Source organism: Pempheris klunzingeri, chromosome 18, assembly GCF_042242105.1.
Source record: "Pempheris klunzingeri isolate RE-2024b chromosome 18, fPemKlu1.hap1, whole genome shotgun sequence".
Lineage (NCBI taxonomy): Eukaryota > Metazoa > Chordata > Actinopteri > Acropomatiformes > Pempheridae > Pempheris > Pempheris klunzingeri.
Window position 1 is genome coordinate 19,181,346 of NC_092029.1, and position 21,976 is coordinate 19,203,321.

At 40.2% G+C, this 21,976-nt stretch overlaps 2 protein-coding genes and 1 pseudogene across 2 annotated transcripts; all 3 read left to right on the plus strand.

Annotated features, from left to right (window-relative positions):
* The first annotated feature begins 5,037 nt into the window (after positions 1-5,037).
* Positions 5,038-8,472, plus strand: LOC139218343 (trace amine-associated receptor 9-like; annotated as a pseudogene).
* A 4,910-nt stretch (positions 8,473-13,382) lies between these two features.
* Positions 13,383-14,369, plus strand: LOC139218105 (trace amine-associated receptor 1-like). Its single transcript, XM_070849651.1, has one exon. It carries the CDS (start codon positions 13,383-13,385, stop codon positions 14,367-14,369), a length of 987 nt encoding a protein of 328 aa, XP_070705752.1.
* A 3,781-nt stretch (positions 14,370-18,150) lies between these two features.
* LOC139218139 (trace amine-associated receptor 1-like) lies at positions 18,151-19,137 on the plus strand. Its single transcript, XM_070849694.1, has one exon. The coding sequence runs from the start codon at positions 18,151-18,153 to the stop codon at positions 19,135-19,137; it is 987 nt and encodes a 328-aa protein (XP_070705795.1).
* The last annotated feature ends 2,839 nt before the right edge of the window (positions 19,138-21,976 follow it).

A 21,976-nucleotide genomic window follows, 5' to 3' on the forward strand; every position in this document is an offset into this window, starting at 1 on the left:
TGCTTAGAATGGTTGATTGAGTTCATATTTTTAAATGTATTCAATCTTTTAGGACTTACTCTTACTTATTCAACTACAGTTTTTTCTCCGTGTCTTACTTTGCGTCAGTATTCCTGGTTTTGTAAACCCATGGTACTGAAAGCCATCTCTTATGAGCAGTTTCACTTAAGTACTGTTTTTACTGTTCACGCTTACTCATGAAGGTTAACTTCTAACTAAGCTGGTTGAGATTTGTGTCATTTTGATAATCCAAATTCATTAAAATATATAATAACTCTAAGTTAAAAATATAAATTCCGAGTCATCTTTACTGACTCGGCTCTGCTTCATGATATATTTCCCATTAAAACATTCTTTCACCAGTCTTCCTACACGGCTAAAACACGATACTTGGGTTCACCTTACACCTTACCTACGTCCAACGGCCTTTTAAAACATAATACAGTTTGAGCAGCTCAACCTCAAACAACTGTTTGTTAGCATTTAGCAACCACGGCTAGCAGGAGATTTTGATACCACACAAATATAGCAACATAATGACTGACATGATGATTTATAATGAAAATATAAATGTTCCCTTTGTCCCCATTTACTTCCTGTAAGTTATGTATTCATCTGTTTAGTGACATTGATTCAACATAAAATCAATAAGTAATACCCGCTTATATAATGCAAGAGTTACATTTTAAAATGTTAATTGTATTTGTTTACCTCTCTTTGTCTTCTGTCTTCAAAAGAGGCCTTTTGTCAGGAGGGAACTCTCATTTTACCGTCTGCAGATAGAAAAGACCAACAACCACAGATACAAGGAAGGCCATCAGTTCTTCCTTGAGTACTTTGTCACATACCGGTCTAGCAAGTTACAGTAGGTGATCTAATCCTTGGTGCAGATATGTAGTAGTGTAGATAAACTGATAGAGCTCTGTGTGTGTGATGATGTTTTTTTTGTGTTTTTTCAGCATTCCGCTGGTTGCGGGGTTCGTATTAACACAAAACCACACATAAAATGAAACATGAAAATCAATCAACACTTAACCCTTTCATGCATAGAGGTCACTACAGTGTGCAGCTATTCAAAAAGCTGTTTTCTTGTATATGCATGAGTTTTGACGGCATAGTTGCACATCAGCCTCTACAGTGGAAGCTCATCTCATACACTGACTGCTACCCAGGGGGAAGCCATTGGAAGTGAAAAAAAAAAAGAGTGAAACCAAGATGGTCGACAGACAGCCAGAAACACCAAGTTGCTCTTTTGTTTTTCTGTTCAAACCTTCTAGAAAAAGAGACCCTGCAGGTTAGAAAAATATGGTGACATCAAGTAACATCTAAGGAGTCATGCAGTTGCTAAATTTTCCAAGTATTGATTTTATATTGGGAGGAAATCATTAATCACATGTCCACTGAAGTGTACACCATGCATCACTAGCTGTAATTCAACTACTGGACATGTAAATATATCATTAGAAAATAAAGTTCAAATCATGTTTTTCATTCCTAAATATTAATAAAAACACTTAGTAAAAAATTCCTGACTGAGGTTATCATAATTCATGCATGAAAGGGTTAATTACAATTCACTAAAATGTACTTTTGAATCAGTGTCTCCATGCCATTCATTTTTCGTCATGCCTCTTTTATGTAGTTTGTGAGGTCTATCAGGCCATTCTCCCTCCTTCACTGTCTCCCTGGCCCAGTCCTCATGAATGACTGGGCCAGCAACAGAGAGAGTTGAGACTACAACAGTCTCCTGGCTTGCTTGATGAAATGAGCACTGGTGGTGTGATTGATGGCTTTCATCACTCCATACATTTCCAGGAGGCTGCTGCTGCCGCGCCTCCGGCACGGAGAAAGAGCACAGCAACTGGCTGACATGCCCAGCAATGACAAATGCTCAAAAAAAAAGTGATACTCCCTTGAAATCTTTGACTGCAGCGTTGCCTGAGAAGAGGCCTTTCTTGTCAGTCCTGCACTTAATTAGCATTTCCGTATGTTCATCGGACCCCAACATTGAAAATGTCCAGTTATTGTGACACTGACACTATTGCACTGTATTCTGAGGACCCTGTTACCTGAATGTTAATCTCATTCTCAGATGTATTGACAAAAACTTTGCCCCCATAATATTTATAGTCAATTATTATTTACTGAGATATTAGATAGGCACTCATTGAAAGCTGAATTTTAGTGTTGAGGTCTCTGTATAGAACACCTCATCGAGACTTTTCACACTTTTTCATGTAGTTGATCCATTAGTGCCACATAATCTAATAGGTCACGAATTTCAGTACACACAAATCATAGCTGTGAAAATTTGTGACCCAACTTGAATTACAGTCTACGGTGGCATTGTGTTTGGTACAACAATAATATGTAAAATATGCAATGAAAGTATGAAAAGCATTAGACAACTGAAACTGAAACCTTATTCTGCAACCTGTCCAAGTTCTCAGAAGAGTATGAGAGGTAACTTCAGTAAACTACACACTTAGACACTTTACACTTTGTACTTTGTGTACTTATTTTGATTTTTATTTAATTCCTGTCTGTAATTGTGTATACTGCTTCAACTTTTGTATTGTATTGTATTCTGGCAAAATGATTTCCTTCAGGATTAATGAAGTTGATCTTATCTTATCTTATCTTACATAGCCCGATAGATGCTGAGGTAAAAGGCCTGTACTTATGTAACGCCTATCTAGTCTTTTACAGGAGGAATCAAAGCTGGTGGAGACTATTCCTTCACACAAATTCACACACAAGGAAGCAAGTTGTAGTTCAGTGTCCTGCCCAAGGAAATGCAGATCTTTTGATTAGTGGACGACCCAATCTACCTCTGAGCCGTCCGCCTCTTCAAATATATGTTGACATTCACCCTCGCTTTTCCAGTTGCTGCTTCATGCAGCAACAGTATATTAATGTATTAATTAATGTGTTAAGTCACAACAAATATGTAATATATTTAACAATTGAATGTGCGGTAATCAATCATTGCAGCACTGCAACACTATTTAGAAACCAAATATAGTGGAAATTTAAAAATTTGTCAAAATTTGCACTATATTTGGTTTCTAAATAGCTTATGTATAGTTTATGAATATATAAGTTTTTAGCATTTAGATATCCATGTGCCCTCTAGGAATTAATTCAACCTGAGTGATGTAGAGCAACTTCCCTGACCCTCACAGGTTAATGCTTTCAGGCACTCAAATGGTTTATCCTGGACACGTGATGGAAAACATGTAAAATAATAATAATAATAATAATAATTTACAGAACGTACTCACTATACAGCATGCACAGTCACTTTTCTATGTTCAACTCTACGCTGTGGACTATCAAAGTTGGAGAACTGATCATTTGTTATCTTTTTGTTGCCTGGGTTTCAGCATAGTCACATAATGCCATAATCCAAGTGGGAGAATCCCAGATCTCCTGATCATCCTGAATCATCATTTTTACTTCTGTCTTGATATTCATAAATAATCGTAATGTATTCCCTAGATTGTAAGGAGAGCTATTCTCAGATTTCTTGTTTGTTCCTGATACCTCATTAAATTGTACTCTCTGGGTGTATTATGTCATTATTCCAATCATTAAGTAGTCATTAAATTGTTTTCGCTCTGTTAGTTTTGTTATCGCAATAAGACAATAAGGCCTTAGGTTGAAAAGGTGAGATGATGCAGACAAGAGGTGTTTGTGTTTGTGTGTGTGTGTGTGTGTGTGTGTGTGTGTGTGTGTGTGTGTGTGTGTTTGTGACAAAGATAGCCCAGGGACTAACAACCAAACCATACATTCACACCTCTAATTGAAGGTTGTCGCATCATATCATCTATCTGGAGACTTAATTATAAAGACATAAGTAAGTATTTGGATCCATATGCATCAAATGTTGGATTTTAAAAAACATGCTCTTGTGTTTTAAATCATGATACTGTTACTGATACCAACATCAGGAGAAATAAACATTACAGCGATAACGGTTGATACGAGAAATACACTGCCATTAACTACAGTTACAGATACAGTTTCATATAAACAAAACAATCAAGAATAGAAAGAAAAATAAATAATTGTAAAAACTCTATTCTGCAAAGTTGTTTTAAGTGAAACTTTATTCATCTAAGCGTCTACAGCATGCTGGACTGGAAATCATTTTTCTGATCATTCTTTTGTTCAGTTCAAAGATTCATAGTCACTGATGATGTCCTGAGCTAGCTATTGTTCAAGCGCACATCAGCATCTCATAATACTAACGCTAACGCTCTATCTGACCTTTCCTCAGTTTGGTATCAAAGTCTTTTGCTTGTTCAAACTGTTTTATTCACTTCATTGTAAAACGAAACTGTTCTCCCAAGAACGAGGGCATCAGTAATTTCAGCAAGTGGCCCAAACGACATGATTGAATTCAAGCTACAAAGTGCGCTACTGGCCATAGCTGTCACAGGAGGAAAAATGAAGTCAGGCACATTTTTTTAGACTGACAAAGCACACAAAGGATGGAGGTTGGGTCGGATGGATGGTTAAAAAACATCGGACTTTAACCCAGATTGAGACCCCCCTTCTTTTTGCATTACTTTGTGTTTTGCTTTTTAAAGTAAAAAACATTTTTACTGTAGTACTTGGTGTATTTACCTCCAACCTACACTATTCTACAGTAATAGTCTAGTTTATTTTACATACTACTACTTACCATGCTGATCAGTATTGCTTACACATAAGAGGTGGGGTACACCCTAGACTGGTCACCAGTCAATCACATGGTCACCACACCTACTGGCAATTTAGTGACACCAGTTAACCTAACCTGCATGTCTTTGGACTGTGGGAGGAAGCTGAAGTACCCAGTGCTAACCACTTCCCAAAAACATATACCGTGTTATCATTATAGGCTAAGTTGATACTGAGGAATACTGTGTGGATACAAATGGTGTCGTACTGTACAACAACAATAGAAATTTTCATCATAGACTTATTTACTTGTCCTCTTAAAGATATATCCTATCGCCAAAATTCCTCTTGTTCTCAGAAAAGCATGCCATGGCTGCAGTGCGACGGCATATTCCTTACAGCCAAGCCTCTGAATCAGACACTCAGACACTCAGACTGACTCTGGTGTCACCCGCAGCTCAGAAATGTAACCTGTACACTATAATATGTCACCATTAAAGATAGTGGAGGAGAATTGATCAATATACACACTAAGAGAATAAGCAATGGGCCAGGCAAAAGCCGGGACTATTAATTTACAACTTTTTGTTTTAGTTTTATTGACAGAAGTAAATGTTGGACATGGTGCTTAGTGCTGCTTGTTCAGTATAAAATCCCATGGATCTCAGAGGGTTTTAACATGTAAAAACAGAGTTTGTTTCCTATTTCCTTCAGTGAGTCAACATTGTTTTTTAAGCATGACCACAATTGTCCCTGTCTGGGTATGACTGGATGATCACGGGGTAATTTACTTGTAATTTGATCTGTTTTTTGTTTCAAAACAAAAATGGAAAAACAGGTTTTTGGTGTCAGAATCAAAAAACCAACAAAGAAACCTTTTTTTTTTGCTCTTGCCAATTCATTTTATTGTTATTCCCTTTTGATTGAAGAACCAAAGGCCTAAAACGAAAAGCCACATGTTTTATGGTTTTATGTTTTCAAACCAAACACGACGGTCCTATTGAATTTTTTGCAGGTGGGCAGACTGGAAGCTGAAGTGAAATGAAACAGATTCAGAATAAAAGGATAAAATTATACATTATGCATGCACATGAAAGCTATGTGTTACATACACACCGGCCGCCATCTGGTGTCATTTGGTCCTGGTCCTATCAGCAGCTTTATAGTGTAATGGAAAAGACAAGTACATCATAAATTAGTAATTTTAGGTTCAAAACCCATTCAAGGTAGGACTTTGACTAAATGATAATATTTTCAATCTTTTCCACTGTTATCTTACTGAAAATATTCAGTCAATTAATATGATTTAAAAAAGAGAATTTAATGTGTCAATAAACTTAAAACAAACAAGAAAATACATGTATTCATAGACAGTGAGACAGTGGTTCAAAACTTTGAATTTAACCTTGAAACAACAACTTGTGTACTTTAGGGTTACTGTTCGGAAAATATTGGGTTGAAAAATTAGGTTGATAACCTTTCCTCATCCTCAGCTTGCTGCCAGGACTCCCAGATCTCCCTCTGCTAATAATCCCCTCGTCAGCCATACTCACTTGCCCTTACTAAACCCTGTTTTCTACTCAGCTCCTGCTTCCACAGTCTGCATTTGAGTCCGCTACGGGGAAAGTTAAGTATCCAGTAGCTCTCACATTCAAATAAATATGGAGAAATAATGAAAGTCAAAGTCAGTGAGACAGTGAAGTCAGTCATTGAGCTGAAGTAGAGTATAAATAAAAAGTCACTTCTGCACATTGTCCAGGTGTGTGCCTGAAGAGAAAGCAGAGAGAGACAAAGGATCCTCTGTACCACTCAGTCCTCAGCCGCAGCAATTGTCCATTATTTCCTGCAGTTTCCTCTGTGTGTCTCTCCACAGTCTCATTAACCAGCTTGTCCAGCCACCTAGTGTTCTCAGCTTTTGTGTTACCTCCCCGGCAGACTGCAGCATAGAAAAGTACACTTGCCACCACTGACTGGTAGAACGCGTGCAACATTTAACTGAAGACATCAAAAGGATCTGAGCCTTCTGAGGAACAATAGCTGGCTCTGTGCCTCTCTGTACAGTGCATGTGTATTCAGGGACCAGTCCAGTTTCTTGTCCAGGTGCACAACTACGTATTTGTAGGATTGCACCACCTCGATGTCGAAGTGGGGCCTTAAACCATCTCCTTGGTCTCCTTGTTCAGTAGGAGCCATTCCTCTCACTTCACTTACTAAAGGCTCATACCAGGTTCCTGTACTCCCCTTCATCACACACACCACAACAGCCATGTCATCAGAATATTTCTGCAAAATTGAAGAGAGAACTTCACTATGACTGCTTGGATGATGAGACTTAAAGACTTTTAAAATTTAAAAAGATTAAGATTTAAAACCTTGTCTGTTTTACTGAATAAAATAAGGTGTATAGAGAATCTGTCTTGAAAACATCTTCCAGTTAGACACTTAACTTGAGCCTGCTTACACAACATGTGTCTTTGTTTTTCACAAATGGAGTTTTGTAAGGTGAGACTTTCAATAAAAACTCGGCGATAAATTGGCTAAAATGATTCTCGTTTCTAATTTGGCAAAGCTTTTGTGTAGCCAAGACTGATTATGAAATTCTTCTTCACAGGTTGAGTAGTCCTCCTGGAACTTACTTTTCAAAACGCTCATTTTAATTACAGCAGTGAGATAGTTCGTGATAAATACTCAAAAGCAATAAAGCCACTGACCTTGCACATGGCACAGTGACCAAGCACACCTGTCAGACAGTCTTGTGCGGTTGTACAGATATTTGTCCTTGAAAGCTTGTATTGAAATTGTGCATTCATGGTGAACCAAATTCTGGACTTCAAAATATAATTCTTAAATAAGAAATCTCAGCCTTAACGATCACTTAACGAAGCCCAGAAGCATGGAAACACAATCCATCATCAGCACAACTTATGTTGTTACTAGCATACATTATTAATCAGGTAATGCATCTTACATACTACTGAGCAGCACTTCTACATCATGTATTTTGTCATCTATTATGCTTGGCTCTTTATCTGCTGTCACCATATGTGTGGCAATTTCTTGTAATAATCTCCAACATTTACTTACAACAGCACCGCAGTCCTATAAACTCTCTCTCATTCTCTCTCTGGCTGTGGCTGACCTACTTGTAGGAGTTTTTGTCTTTCCTTTCAGCATGGCATTCTCTGTAAGTTCATGCTGGAATGAAGATTGATTTTGCAAAGTACAAGACAGCTTTGATATACCACTGTGCACATGCTCTATCCTGAACTTATGTTGTTTGTCCATCAACAGATATAACGCAGTGTGTCAGCCTCTGACATGCAGAACTAAAATAAATTATTATGTTGTTGTGGTCATGATCCTGGTGAGCTGCTCTAATTGGAATTGGTGTCATTGGTGCACCAATGCAGCAAAGAAAACTGTTCAAATAATGTTCTAATGGCAAACATTAAAGGGTCCGTAATTCATATTGCTCTGTATCTACTTTGAAATTTTCCTCGTTTCACAGAGACAGGCACGCAGCATCCACAGCACAAAGTCTGAAGCATCAGTCACTAAGATGGAGATGAAGGCTTCAACAACTTTCAGCCGTTGGACTCCTTTCTTTTATATGACATTTCTTTCGTCTAGTAATGACTCAATGTCAGTTCCTGTGTTTGAAACCCTCAACTAGCTTGTGCTATCAAGCTCAGTGCCCAGTCCATTTATTTATGCTGTCTTTTGGAGCTGGTTACGGTCAGTTGTAGAATACAAACTTCTGGAAATGTATTTCAAGGTGATTTTTCAAACTCCACTCTCCTTTGACTTCTTGTTTAAGCAAACTGAATTGGAATATAAACTTGAGTAATACTAATGCTACTAACACTAACGCTCTTTCTGACTTTTCGTCTCTTGCTTGTTCAAACTGTTTTATTCACTTCATTTTCACTTCGTAAAATGAAACTGTTCTCCCAAGAACGAGGGCATTAGTAATTTCAGCAAGTGCCCTGAACGATATGATTGAATTCAATGAAGTCAGGCACATTTTTATAGACTGACTGAAAGCACACAAAGGATGGAGGTTGTGTCAGATGGATCAGTATTGATTACACATATCAGGGCAAGAGGTGGCGTACACATAGAGACAACCATTCACGCTCACACTCACACCTACTGGCAATTTAATGACACCAGTTAACCTAACCTGCATGTCTTTGGACTGTGGGAGGAAGCTGAAGTACCCAGTGCTAACCACTGCATGCTTCCCAAAAACATATACCGTGTTATCATTGTAGGGATACTGTGTGGATAGTGTTAGCTTGAAGCACTGGTGTCGTACTATGCAACAACAATAGTTCTGCAATCCAAAGTCACATTTCCCAACTCTGTAGCCTACATAATCTATCACCATTTGGAAATTATAGACTTATTTACTTGTCCTCTTAAGGATCTAGCCTATTGCCAAAATTGAAACTGCAAACTGAATTGGAATATAAACTTGAAAAAGTATCATTTTTAATGATAAAGGCTGAAATAATAAAGATAATATATCTACTCTCTGACATACATGTTTTAGACAGGTACATTGTACCCTCGCCAAGCTTCAGATATTTAAGTTTAAGTCACACAGTTTGATAAAATATTAACAATAACATATACAAACATAAAATGCCAAATGTCTGTGATTATTGCGACAATAAGCATTACGCACATTAATACCACAAGTTATTGCAGAACTCAAGAGTATATATTATAGCCCTAGCCCAACATGGGGTTTGTTGGCACATTGTCAAAATATTATCTTTACAAAAACTTAAGCAACCAATAGAATCAATTGAAACATTTAATTCAAACAAGAATCAGAAACCATTAATAAATTCATTAGTAGAAATGTCTAATTACTTTTGCAATTAACCATTCAAAATGATGATAATTAACTAACAATATAAAAACTGTGTTTAATCTTTCAGAATACCCCAATAAAATATACATTTACCATTTAATAGAATACCAGGAATCAAAATCACTAGCTACCTATATATGAAAAACACACACACACGGTGCACAAAAGTGACATGTACTATAAATGCATGTTTTACCATATTACCATATTATTATTATATAACAGAAAATAGATGTGTTCCAACCAACTGCTATTGTAAACCTACATCAGCCTCCCCTAAATGGTTAATATTGGAAAATTGAATTGCATGATTTAAACAGTTAATGGCAAACATCCCTGCTATGAAATTAAATAATGGAACTTTCTTACTTTTTCTTTTACTATGACCTTCACCGTCAACCTAAGCTTCAGACAATTATGTTTGTATTCAAATATAAAGCCTTCATAGCAAATGAAAAGCATGACTCAATGAATGTGATCAGCTATTAACAATACTATATACAAGTTATAATAATGCCAAATGTCTGGGATTATTGCAACAGATTTAAACAAGAAACCATAAACACGTGGTATTGTGAGAAGTTATTGCAAAGCTAACTTTTGGGAATGTAGGCAGTTTTAAGAAGGTGTCACAGTCTACTGTTCGCAGAAGACTTCATGAACAAAAGTACAGAGGCCACACCAGAAGATACAAACCATCATTAGCAAGAAGAATAGGAAGGCCAGGCTGGAATTTGCCAAAAAGTCCAGAGACAAGCCTAAAAATTCTGGGACAAAGTTTTATGGACTGATGAGACAAAGATGAACCTTTACCAAAGTGATGGAAAGGCTAAAGTTTGGAGAAAGAGAGGATCTGCTCATGATCCCAAACATACAAGCTCATCTGGAAACACAGTAGAGGTAATGTCATGGCTTGGGCTTGCATGGCTTCTTCTGGGATGGGCTCATTCATCTTCATTGATGATGTAATACATGATGGCAGCAGCAAAATGAACTCAGAAGTCTACAGAAACATTTTGTCTGCCAATTTAAAGAAAGATGCAACCAAACTGATTGGGAGATCCTTCATGGTGCAGCAAGATAATGATTCAAAACACACTGCCAAAACAACAAAGGAGTTCATCAGGGGCAAGAAGTGGGAGGTTTTAGACTGGCCAAGTCAATCTCCAGACTTCAACCCTATAGAGCATGCATTTTACCTGCTAAAGAGCAGACTGAAGGGAGAAACCCCCCAAAACAAACCACAACTGAAAGAGGCTGCGGTGAAAGCCTGGAAAAGCATCACAAAAGCAGAATGCAAAAGTTTGGTGATGTCAATGGGTCACAGGCTGCTGGACAGACCCGGTAAGCCCAAACGAGGATGTACTGGGAACGTCTGGTGGAGGTCCCTGTCCAGGAGGTCTTCAACTCCCTCCTCTGGAAGACCTTCTCTTACATTCTGGGGGAGATTGGGGATATGGAATCTGAGTGGGCCATGTTCAAAGCCTCCATTGCAGAGGCGGCTGCTGAGAGCTGTGGCCAGAAGGTCGTCGGTGCTGGTTGGGGCGGCAACCCAAGTACCCACTTGGTGGACACCGGCAGTGAGGGAGGCCGTCAAGATGAAGAAGGAGGCCTTTTGGGCCTGGCTGGTCTCCTGAAGCAGCAGAACGGTATCGGGGGGCCAGAAGATTTGCAGCCTTTTGAGGTTTTCGCCTCAGCGACCACTGAAGGTGTGGGAGGAGTTTGGGGAGACTATAGAGAAGGACTTTCGGGTGGCCTCAAGGAAGTTCTGGCAAACTGTTTGGTGGTTCAGGACGGGAAAGTAGGGCTTGGCTCAGGCCGTATTCAGCAGAGGAGGAGAACTGCTGACCTGGACTGGGGATATCGTTGAGCGGTGGAAAAAACGCTTCCAAGAAACTCCTGAACCCAATCAACATGACCTCTGTGGAGGAGGAAGAGTCTGAAGACTCGGGGGAAGCCTCATCCATGTCCCTGGCAGAGGTCGCTGAGGTAGTTAAGAAGCTCCTCCGGGGCAAAGCGCCAGGGGTGGATGAGATTCGACCTGAGTTGCTGAAGGCTCTGGACATTGTTGTGGCTGACACGCCTCTTCAGTGTTGCGTGGAGGTCAGGGACAGTACCTGTGGATTGGCAGACCAGGGTGGTGGTCCCCATTTTCAAAAAAGGGGACCACAAGGTGTGTTCCAATTATTGTGGTATCACACTGCTCACCCTCCCAGAGAAAGTCTACTCCAGGGTGCTGGAAAGGAGGCTCCGCCCAATTGTCGAACCTCAGATTCAAGAGGAACAATGCAGATTCCGTCCTGGTCGTGGAACAGTGGACCATTTACCAGTTGATCTACATTCCAACCCTCACCTATGGTCATGAGCTCTGGGTAATGACCCAAAGAACATGTGCACGGATACAAGCGGCTTAAATGAGTTTCCTCCGTAGGGTGTCTGGGCTCAGCCTTAGAGATCGGGTGAGGAGCTTGAACATCCGGAAGGGACACGAAGTAGAGCCGCTGTTCCTTCACATCGAAAGGGGCCAGTTGAGGTGGTTCAGGCATGTGGTCAGGATGCCTCCTAGGTGCCTCCCCTTAGAGGTTTTCCGGGCAGACCCAGAACCCGCTTGAGGGATTACATCTCTCGGCTGGCCTGGGAGCGCTTTGGGATCCCCAGGAGGAGCTGGAAAGTGTTGCTTGGGAGAAGGGAATCTGGAGTGGCCTGCTTGATCTGTTGCCACGGCGGCCCGACCTCAGAGAAGCGCAAGATAATGGATGGATGGATGGATGGACCTTAATCGCATGGTATTGTGAGAAGTTATTGCAAAACTAACACGATTTAGGATGGCTGTGCCTTTCAAAAGTGTTGTAAGAAAGAAGAAAATATATATCTCAGACCCAGTTGTGCATTTTCACACATTTGAAGTTAAGTACTTTGCATCGTATCTGTATAAAGTGCAGTATATCCTATATTAGCTTTCTAGCAGACATTAAGTTACTCATTTTACATGTTACTTTGAAACTGTTAAACAGACTCAAGGACACATACACAGTTCTGATTGGACAGGACCATTTGTATTAATTATGGTAATTAGATGGGGCTTTTATCATCAAGTTCAAAGGCTCTGCTCAATAGCATGCCGTGGTAGCAAACTGGAGGCATATGGTATGACACTTAATGAATTGGAAGTATTTTGTGATTTTAACTTAATGTCTGTCTTTCATATGAACATTGATTTTGTTGTGCTTATACATGCTGAAGTAAATATTCAATGCAATGTAATTGGTTAATATTGGAAATTGATTTGCAAGAATCTAGAAGCATGGAATCTGAAGTGATTGTCAATGGGACTCACACTGTTACTGACATACATCCCTGCTATGAATCAGATAATGCAACTTACATATTTACAAGCAACCCCTCCATAATATGTGTATTATCATATATGTTTCTTGGCTCACTGTCTACTTCAACACACATATGGAGATAACAGATAAGGTTCTACAGAAGGTATAATCTGCAAAAGAATGTTTAGTAAGGCTATGGATATATAGGATGTGACACGGCCAGAGAATTGCTTCTATAATAGGAGGAAAGGATTTTATCTATCTTTGAAACTCCAGTTAAGATAGGACAAGCAGTTAGGATGTTGTGTTTGTATTATAGTTTATCTGTAGTGTAACTGTCAACTGAAGTGAACTATGGTGAACACATTGACATGAAATAAAATCACATTAGCAAATGTGAATAGTCGTCTGCAGTAAATATGTGTGCTTATACATGCTGAAGTAAATATTCAATGCAATGTAATTGGTTAATATTGGAAATTGATTTGCAAGAATCTAGAAGCATGGAATCTGAAGTGATTGTCAATGGGACTCACACTGTTACTGACATACATCCCTGCTATGAATCAGATAATGCAACTTACATATTTACAAGCAACCCCTCCATAATATGTGTATTATCATATATGTTTCTTGGCTCACTGTCTGTTGTCACAATATGTGGAAACCTTCTTGTAACAATCTCCATCATTTACTTCAAACAGCTGCACATTCACACTAACTACCTCATCCTGTCTCTGACTGTGGCTGACCTGCTTGTCGGAGTTTTAGTTTTTCCTTTCAGCATGGCATTCACTGTAACGTCGTGTTGGTATCACGAGGGTCTATTTTGTAAAGTACGAGGAAGTTTTGATGTTACGCTGAGCACAGCTTCTATTCTAAACTTATGTTGTATTTCTGTTGACAGATATTATGCAGTGTGTCAGCCTCTAGATTATAAAAATAAAATAAATGATCATGTTGTTAGAAGTATGATCCTGGTTAGCTGGGGAGTTGCTGCTCTAATTGGAACTGGCATCATAATTGCAGGTTTTAATCAAGGAAAATGTGAAGATAATTGTTTAATTGATGCTTTAATATCAACCACTCTGGCATGCATATTTTCCTTTTATATCCCAGTTATTATAATGCTTAGTATCTACCTGAAGATTTTCCTTGTGGCACAGAGACAGGCATGCAGGATCCAGGCCACAAAGTGTGGAGCAACTGTCAGTAAGATGGAGAGAAAGGCCACCAAAACTCTAGCTATTGTTATGGGAGTCTTCCTGTTATGTTGGACTCCTTATTTTATTTGTATAATCTTTCAGCCATTAGCATACAATGTTACACCAATTTCTGTGATTGAAACACTAAACTGGCTTACACTGTCAAATTCAATGCTCAATCCATTTATTTATGCTTTCTTTTACAGCTGGTTCAGATCAGCATTCAGATTGATCATATCTGGAAAAATATTTCAAGGTGATTTTACTAACTCAAAGCTCCTTTGACGTGTTGTTTGGATGTTCAAATACCATTTTAATGACTGAATAATGAGAACTACACTACTAGTTAAGTTAGTTAAGATAGGACAAGCAGTTAGGATTTTGTGTCCGTATTGTATTTTATTTGTGGTGTAACTGTAAACTGTTTGGATGTTCAAATACCATTTTAATTACTGAATAGTGAGAACTACACTACTATAATATATGCTGATATACTGATATTTCTATTATATTATTACTGGCATCTACTTCAACACACATATGGAGATAACAGATAAGGTTCTACAGAAGGTATAATCTGCAAAAGAATGTTTAGTAAGGCTATGGATATATAGGATGTGACACGGCCAGAGAATTGCTTCTATAATAGGAGGAAAGGATTTTATCTATCTTTGAAACTCCAGTTAAGATAGGACAAGCAGTTAGGATGTTGTGTTTGTATTATAGTTTATCTGTAGTGTAACTGTCAACTGAAGTGAACTATGGTGAACACATTGACATGAAATAAAATCACATTAGCAAATGTGAATAGTCGTCTGCAGTAAATATGTGTGAACGTATCAAAACTTACAATAAAGTGAATACATATGGGTCAAAATTTGACCCAAAATTGATGAAATCATTTAAAAAAGCAATTTAAACATTTAATTCAAACAAGAATCAGAAACCATATGCTGATATATTGATATGTTTTATTACCTCAAATCATTATTTTCATTTGACCTTTCTTACTTTATAAACATATAGTTCTTGTATCACTACATCACCTTTACACACATGGATCAAAAATTGCCCATATATGCTGGTGTGATTTAAATAAAATAAAGACATACTACAATAACGATTGTGTCTAATAATTATTTTAGCAGTGATTCTGACCAAAAAATAATACATTTTAATGTTTCTACCTTGGTCACATATATACATACTGATTACAGAAAACAATGATATTGAACTGTGGCTTCATTACAGAAACTTCATAAATGTGAAATCCTATCTTATCTCAGTTTAGGAGGACATTTAGTTATTTTTGATATTACAGAAACATGTTTCCTAACTGCATTTACTTAGGTAGGATTTCTCATTGAATTGCATGAATCCAAACCTATGGAACCAGAAGGGACTATCAACAGGATTTAAACAGTTAATGGCAAACATCCCTCCTATGAAATTAAATAATGAAACTTTCTTACTTTTTTTTTTCTTACCATGACCTTTACCATCAACCTAAGTTTCAGACAATTCTGTTTGTATTCAAATATAAAGCCCATAAATATAGCAAATGAAAAACATGCCACAATTAATGTGATCAGCTATGAACAATACTATATACAAGTTGAAATAGTGCCAAACGTCTGGGATTATTGCAACAGAATTAAACAAGAAACCTTAAACCCCCCCTGGAGCCAGACCTCGGTGGGCAGCTCACCGGGCAGCATCTGGTGGCTGGGCCTGGATCCATGGGGCCCAGGTGGGCCAAGCCCGAAGGTACAACATGGAACTGCAACCCTGTGGGCTCACGACCTGCAGGGGTCGCTACAGGGGTTGGGTGCGTGGAGAGCCGGGCGACAGGCCAAGGCGGGGTCCTGCACATGCAGACCCCCAGCATCGCAGACTGGCTCTAGGGACATGGAACGTCACCTCTCTGGCGGGGAAGGAGCCGGAGCTGGTGCAGGAGGCTGAGCGCTACCAGCTAGATATAGTTGGGCTTGCCTCCACGCACAGTGTCGGCTCTGGAACCAAAGTTCTCCCCTATGAACAAGAGGGCCGCCTCCATGTGACAATGGGTCGCTGGGGGGAAGGCTCTGACTGTTGTGTGTGCGTATGCACCAAACAGCAGTTCAGAGTATCCGGCCCTCTTGGAGGATCTGGATGGGATCCTGGAAGGGGTTCCATCTGGGGACTCCATAGTTCTACTGGGAGACTTCAATGCTCACGTGGGCAATGATGGAGAAACCTAGAAGGGGGTGATTGGGAGGAACGGCCTGCCTGATCTGAACCAGAGTGGTGCTTTGTTATTGGACTTCTGTGCTAGGCATGGTTCAGCCATAACAAACACCAGGTTCGAGCATAGGGTGGTTCATAAGTGTACATGGTACCAGATCACCTTAGGCCAAAGATCTATGATCGACTTTGTAGTTGTGTCATCGGAATCTGCGGCAGGAGGTCTTCAACTCCCACCTCTGGAAGACCTTCTATTACATCCTGGGGGAGATTGGCGGCTGCTGAGAGCTGTGGCCAGAAAGTCGTCGGTGCTGGTTGGGGTGGTAACCCAAGTACCCACTTGGTGGACACCGGCAGTGAGGGAGGCCGTCAAGCTGAAGAAGGAGGCTTTTTGGGCCTGGCTGGTCTCCTGAAGCAGCAGAACGGTATCGGGGGGCCAGAAGATTTGCAGCCTTTTGAGATTTTCACCCCAGCGACCACTGAAGGTGTGGGAGGAGTTTGGGGACGCTATAGAGAAGGACTTTCGGGTGGCCTCAAGGAAGTTCTGGCAAACTGTTTGGTGGTTCAGGCTGTATTCAGCAGGGGAGGAGAACTGCTGACCTGGACTGGGGATATCATTGAATGGTTTGAAGAAACTCCTGAACCCAATCAACATGACCTCTGTGGAGGAGGCAGAGTCTCAAGTCTCAAGCCTCAAGTTCCAATTATCGTGGTATCACACTGCTCACCCTCCCCAAGAAAGTCTACTCCAGGGTGGTGGAAAGGAGGCTCCGTCCAATTGCCGAACCTCAAATTCAAGAGGAACAATGTGGATTCCGTCCTGGTCGTGGAACAGTGGACCATTCACAAGTTGATCTACATTCCAACCCTCACCTATGGTCATGAGCTCTGGGTAATGACCCAAAGAACATGTGCACGGATACAAGCGGCTTAAATGAGTTTCCTCCGTAGGGTGTCTGGGCTCAGCCTTAGAAATCGGGTGAGGAGCTCGAACATCCGGGAGGGGCTCAAAGTAGAGCCGCTGCTCCTTCACTTTGAAAGGGGCCAGTTGAGGTGGTTCAGGCATGTGGTCAGGATGCCTCCTGGGTGCCTCCCCTTAGAGATTTTCCGGGCATGTCCCTGCGTAAGGAGACCCCGGGGCAGACCCAGAACCCGCTTGAGGGATTACATCTCTCGGCTGGCCTGGGACCGCCTTGTGATCACCCAGGGCAAGCTGGAAAGTGTTGCTTGGGAGAAGGGCGTCTGGAGTGGCCTGCTTGACCTGTTGCCACTGAGGCCCGACCTCGGATAAGTGAAAGATGATGGATGGACCTTAAACGCATGGTATTGTGAGAAGTTATTATAAAATTATCAAGATTTAGGATGGCTGTACCTTTCAAAAGTGTTGTGAGAAAGAAGAAAATATATATCTCAGACCCAGCCTTGCATTTTTCACACATTTGAAGTGAAGTACTTTGCATCACATCTGTATAAAGTGTAATATATCCTATATTAGCTTTCTAGCAGACATTAAATGACTCATTTTACATGTTACTTTGAAACTGTTGAACAGACTCAAGGACACATACACAGTTCTGATTGGACAGGATCCATTTGTATTAATTATGGTAATTAGATGGGACTTTTATCATCAAGTTCAAAGGCTCTGCACAATAGCATGCCGTGGTAGCGAACTGGAGGCATATGGTATGACACTTAATGAATTGGAAGTATTTTGTGATTTTAACTTAATGTCTGTCTTTCATATGAACATTGATTTTGTTGTGCTTATACATGCTGAAGTAAATATTCAACTCAATGTAATTGGTTAATATTGGAAATTGATTTGCAAGAATCTAGAAGCATGGAATCTGAAGTGATTGTCAATGGGACTCACACTGTTACTGACATACATCCCTGCTATGAATCAGATAATGCAACTTACATATTTACAAGCAACCCCTCCATAATATGTGTATTATCATATATGTTTCTTGGCTCACTGTCTGTTGTCACAATATGTGGAAACCTTCTTGTAACAATCTCTATCATTTACTTCAAACAGCTGCAGATTCACACTAACTACCTCATCCTGTCTCTGACTGTGGCTGACCTGCTTGTCGGAGTTTTAGTTTTTCCTTTCAGCATGGCATTCACTTTAACGTCGTGTTGGTATCACGAGGGTCTATTTTGTAAAGTACGAGGAAGCTTTGATGTTACGCTGAGCACAGCTTCTATTCTAAACTTATGTTGTATTTCTGTTGACAGATATTATGCAGTGTGTCAGCCTCTAGTTTATAGAATTAAAATAAATGGTCATGTTGTTAGAAGTATGATCCTGGTTAGCTGGGGAGTTGCTGCTCTACTTGGAATTGTCATCACAATTGTAGGTTTTAATCAAGGAAAATGTGAAGATAATTGTTTAACTGATGCTTTAATATCAACCACTCTGGGAAGCATCTTCTCCTTTTATATCCCAGTTATTATAATGCTAAGTATCTACCTGAAGATTTTCCTTGTGGCACAGAGACAGGCATGCAGGATCCAGGCCACAAAGTGTGGAGCAACTGTCAGTAAGATGGAGAGAAAGGCCACCAAAACTCTGGCCATTGTTATGGGAGTCTTCCTGTTATGTTGGACTCCTTGCTTTATTTGTATAAACTTTCAGCCTTTGATATACAATGTTACACCAATTTCTGTGATTGAAACACTAAACTGGCTTACACTGTCAAATTCAATGCTCAATCCATTTATTTATGCTTTCTTTTACAGCTGGTTCAGATCAGCATTCAGATTGATCATATCTGGAAAAATATTTCAAGGTGATTTTACTAACTCAAAGCTCCTTTGACTTGTTTCGATGTTCAAATACCATTTTAATGACTGAATAATGAGAACTACACTACTAGTTAAGTTAGTTAAGATAGGACAAGCAGTTAGGATTTTGTGTCCGTATTGTATTTTATTTGTGGTGTAACTGTAAACTGTTTGGATGTTCAAATACCATTATAATTACTGAATAGTGAGAACTACACTACTATAATATATGCTGATATACTGATATTTCTATTATATTATTACTGGCATCTACTTCAACACACATATGGAGATGACAGATAAGGTTCTACAGAAGGTATAATCTGCAAAAGAATGTTTAGTAAGGCTATGGATATATAGGATGTGACACGGCCAGAGAATTGCTTCTATAATAGGAAGAAAGGATTTTATCTATCTTTGAAACTCCAGTTAAGATAGGACAAGCAGTTAGGATGTTGTGTTTGTATTATAGTTTATCTGTAGTGTAACTGTCAACTGAAGTGAACTATGGTGAACACATTGACATGAAATAAAATCACATTAGCAAATGTGAATAGTCGTCTGCAGTAAATATGTGTGAACGTATCAAAACTTACAATAAAGTGAATACATATGGGTCAAAATTTGACCCAAAATTTATGAAATCATTTAAAAAAGCAATTTAAACATTTAATTCAAACAAGAATCAGAAACCATATGCTGATATATTGATATGTTTTATTACCTCAAATCATTATTTTCATTTGACCTTTCTTACTTTATAAACATATAGTTCTTGTATCACTACATCACCTTTACACACATGGATCAAAAATTGCCCATATATGCTGGTGTGATTTAAATAAAATAAAGACATACTACAATAACGATTGTGTCTAATAATTATTTTAGCAGTGATTCTGACCAAACAATAATACATTTTAATGTTTCTACCTTGGTCACATATATACATACTGATCACAGAAAACAATGATATTGAACTGTGGCTTCATTACAGAAACTTCATAAATGTGAAATCCTATCTTATCTCAGTTTAGGAGGACATTTAGTTATTTTTGATATTACAGAAACATGTTTCCTAACTGCATTTACTTAGGTAGGATTTCTCATTGAATTGCATGAATCCAAACCTATGGAACCAGAAGGGACTATCAACAGGATTTAAACAGTTAATGGCAAACATCCCTCCTATGAAATTAAATAATGAAACTTTCTTACTTTTTTTTTTCTTACCATGACCTTTACCATCAACCTAAGTTTCAGACAATTCTGTTTGTATTCAAATAAAAAGCCCATAAATATAGCAAATGAAAAACATGCCACAATTAATGCGATCAGCTATGAACAATACTATATACAAGTTGAAATAGTGCCAAACGTCTGGGATTATTGCAACAGAATTAAACAAGAAACCTTAAACCCCCCCTGGAGCCAGACCTCGGTGGGCAGCTCACCGAGCAGCATCTGGTGGCTGGGCCTGGATCCATGGGGCCCAGGTGGGCCAAGCCCGAAGGTACAACATGGAACTGCAACCCTCTGGGCTCACGACCTGCAGGGGTCGCTACAGGGGTTGGGTGCGTGGAGAGCCGGGCGACAGGCCAAGGCGGGGTCCTGCACATGCAGACCCCCAGCATCGCAGACTGGCTCTAGGGACATGGAACGTCACCTCTCTGGCGGGGAAGGAGCCGGAGCCGGAGCTGGTGCAGGAGGCTGAGCGCTACCAGCTAGATATAGTTGGGCTTGCCTCCACGCACAGTGTCGGCTCTGGAACCAAAGTTCTCCCCTATGAACAAGAGGGCCGCCTCCATGTGACAATGGGTCACTGGGGGGAAGGCTCTGACTGTTGTGTGTGCGTATGCACCAAACAGCAGTTCAGAGTATCCGGCCCTCTTGGAGGATCTGGATGGGATCCTGGAAGGGGTTCCATCTGGGGACTCCATAGTTCTACTGGGAGACTTCAACGCTCACGTGGGCAATGATAGAGAAACCTAGAAGGGGGTGATTGGGAGGAACGGCCTGCCTGATCTGAACCAGAGTGGTGCTTTGTTATTGGACTTCTGTGCTAGGCATGGTTCAGCCATAACAAACACCAGGTTCGAGCATAGGGTGGTTCATAAGTGTACATGGTACCAGATCACCTTAGGCCAAAGATCTATGATCGACTTTGTGGTTGTGTCATCGGAATCTGCGGCAGGAGGTCTTCAACTCCCACCTCTGGAAGACCTACTATTACATCCTGGGGGAGATTGGCGGCTGCTGAGAGCTGTGGCCAGAAAGTCGTCGGTGCTGGTTGGGGTGGTAACCCAAGTACCCACTTGGTGGACACCGGCAGTGAGGGAGGCCGTCAAGCTGAAGAAGGAGGCTTTTTGGGCCTGGCTGGTCTCCTGAAGCAGCAGAACGGTATCGGGGGGCCAGAAGATTTGCAGCCTTTTGAGATTTTCACCTCAGCGACCACTGAAGGTGTGGGAGGAGTTTGGGGACGCTATAGAGAAGGACTTTCGGGTGGCCTCAAGGAAGTTCTGGCAAACTGTTTGGTGGTTCAGGCTGTATTCAGCAGGGGAGGAGAACTGCTGACCTGGACTGGGGATATCATTGAATGGTTTGAAGAAACTCCTGAACCCAATCAACACAACCTCTGTGGAGGAGGCAGAGTCTCAAGTCTCAAGCCTCAAGTTCCAACTATCGTGGTATCACACTGCTCACCCTCCCCAAGAAAGTCTACTCCAGGGTGCTGGAAAGGAGGCTCCGCCCAATTGTCGAACCTCAAATTCAAGAGGAACAATGCGGATTCCGTCCTGGTCGTGGAACAGTGGACCATTCACAAGTTGATCTACATTCCAACCCTCACCTATGGTCATGAGCTCTGGGTAATG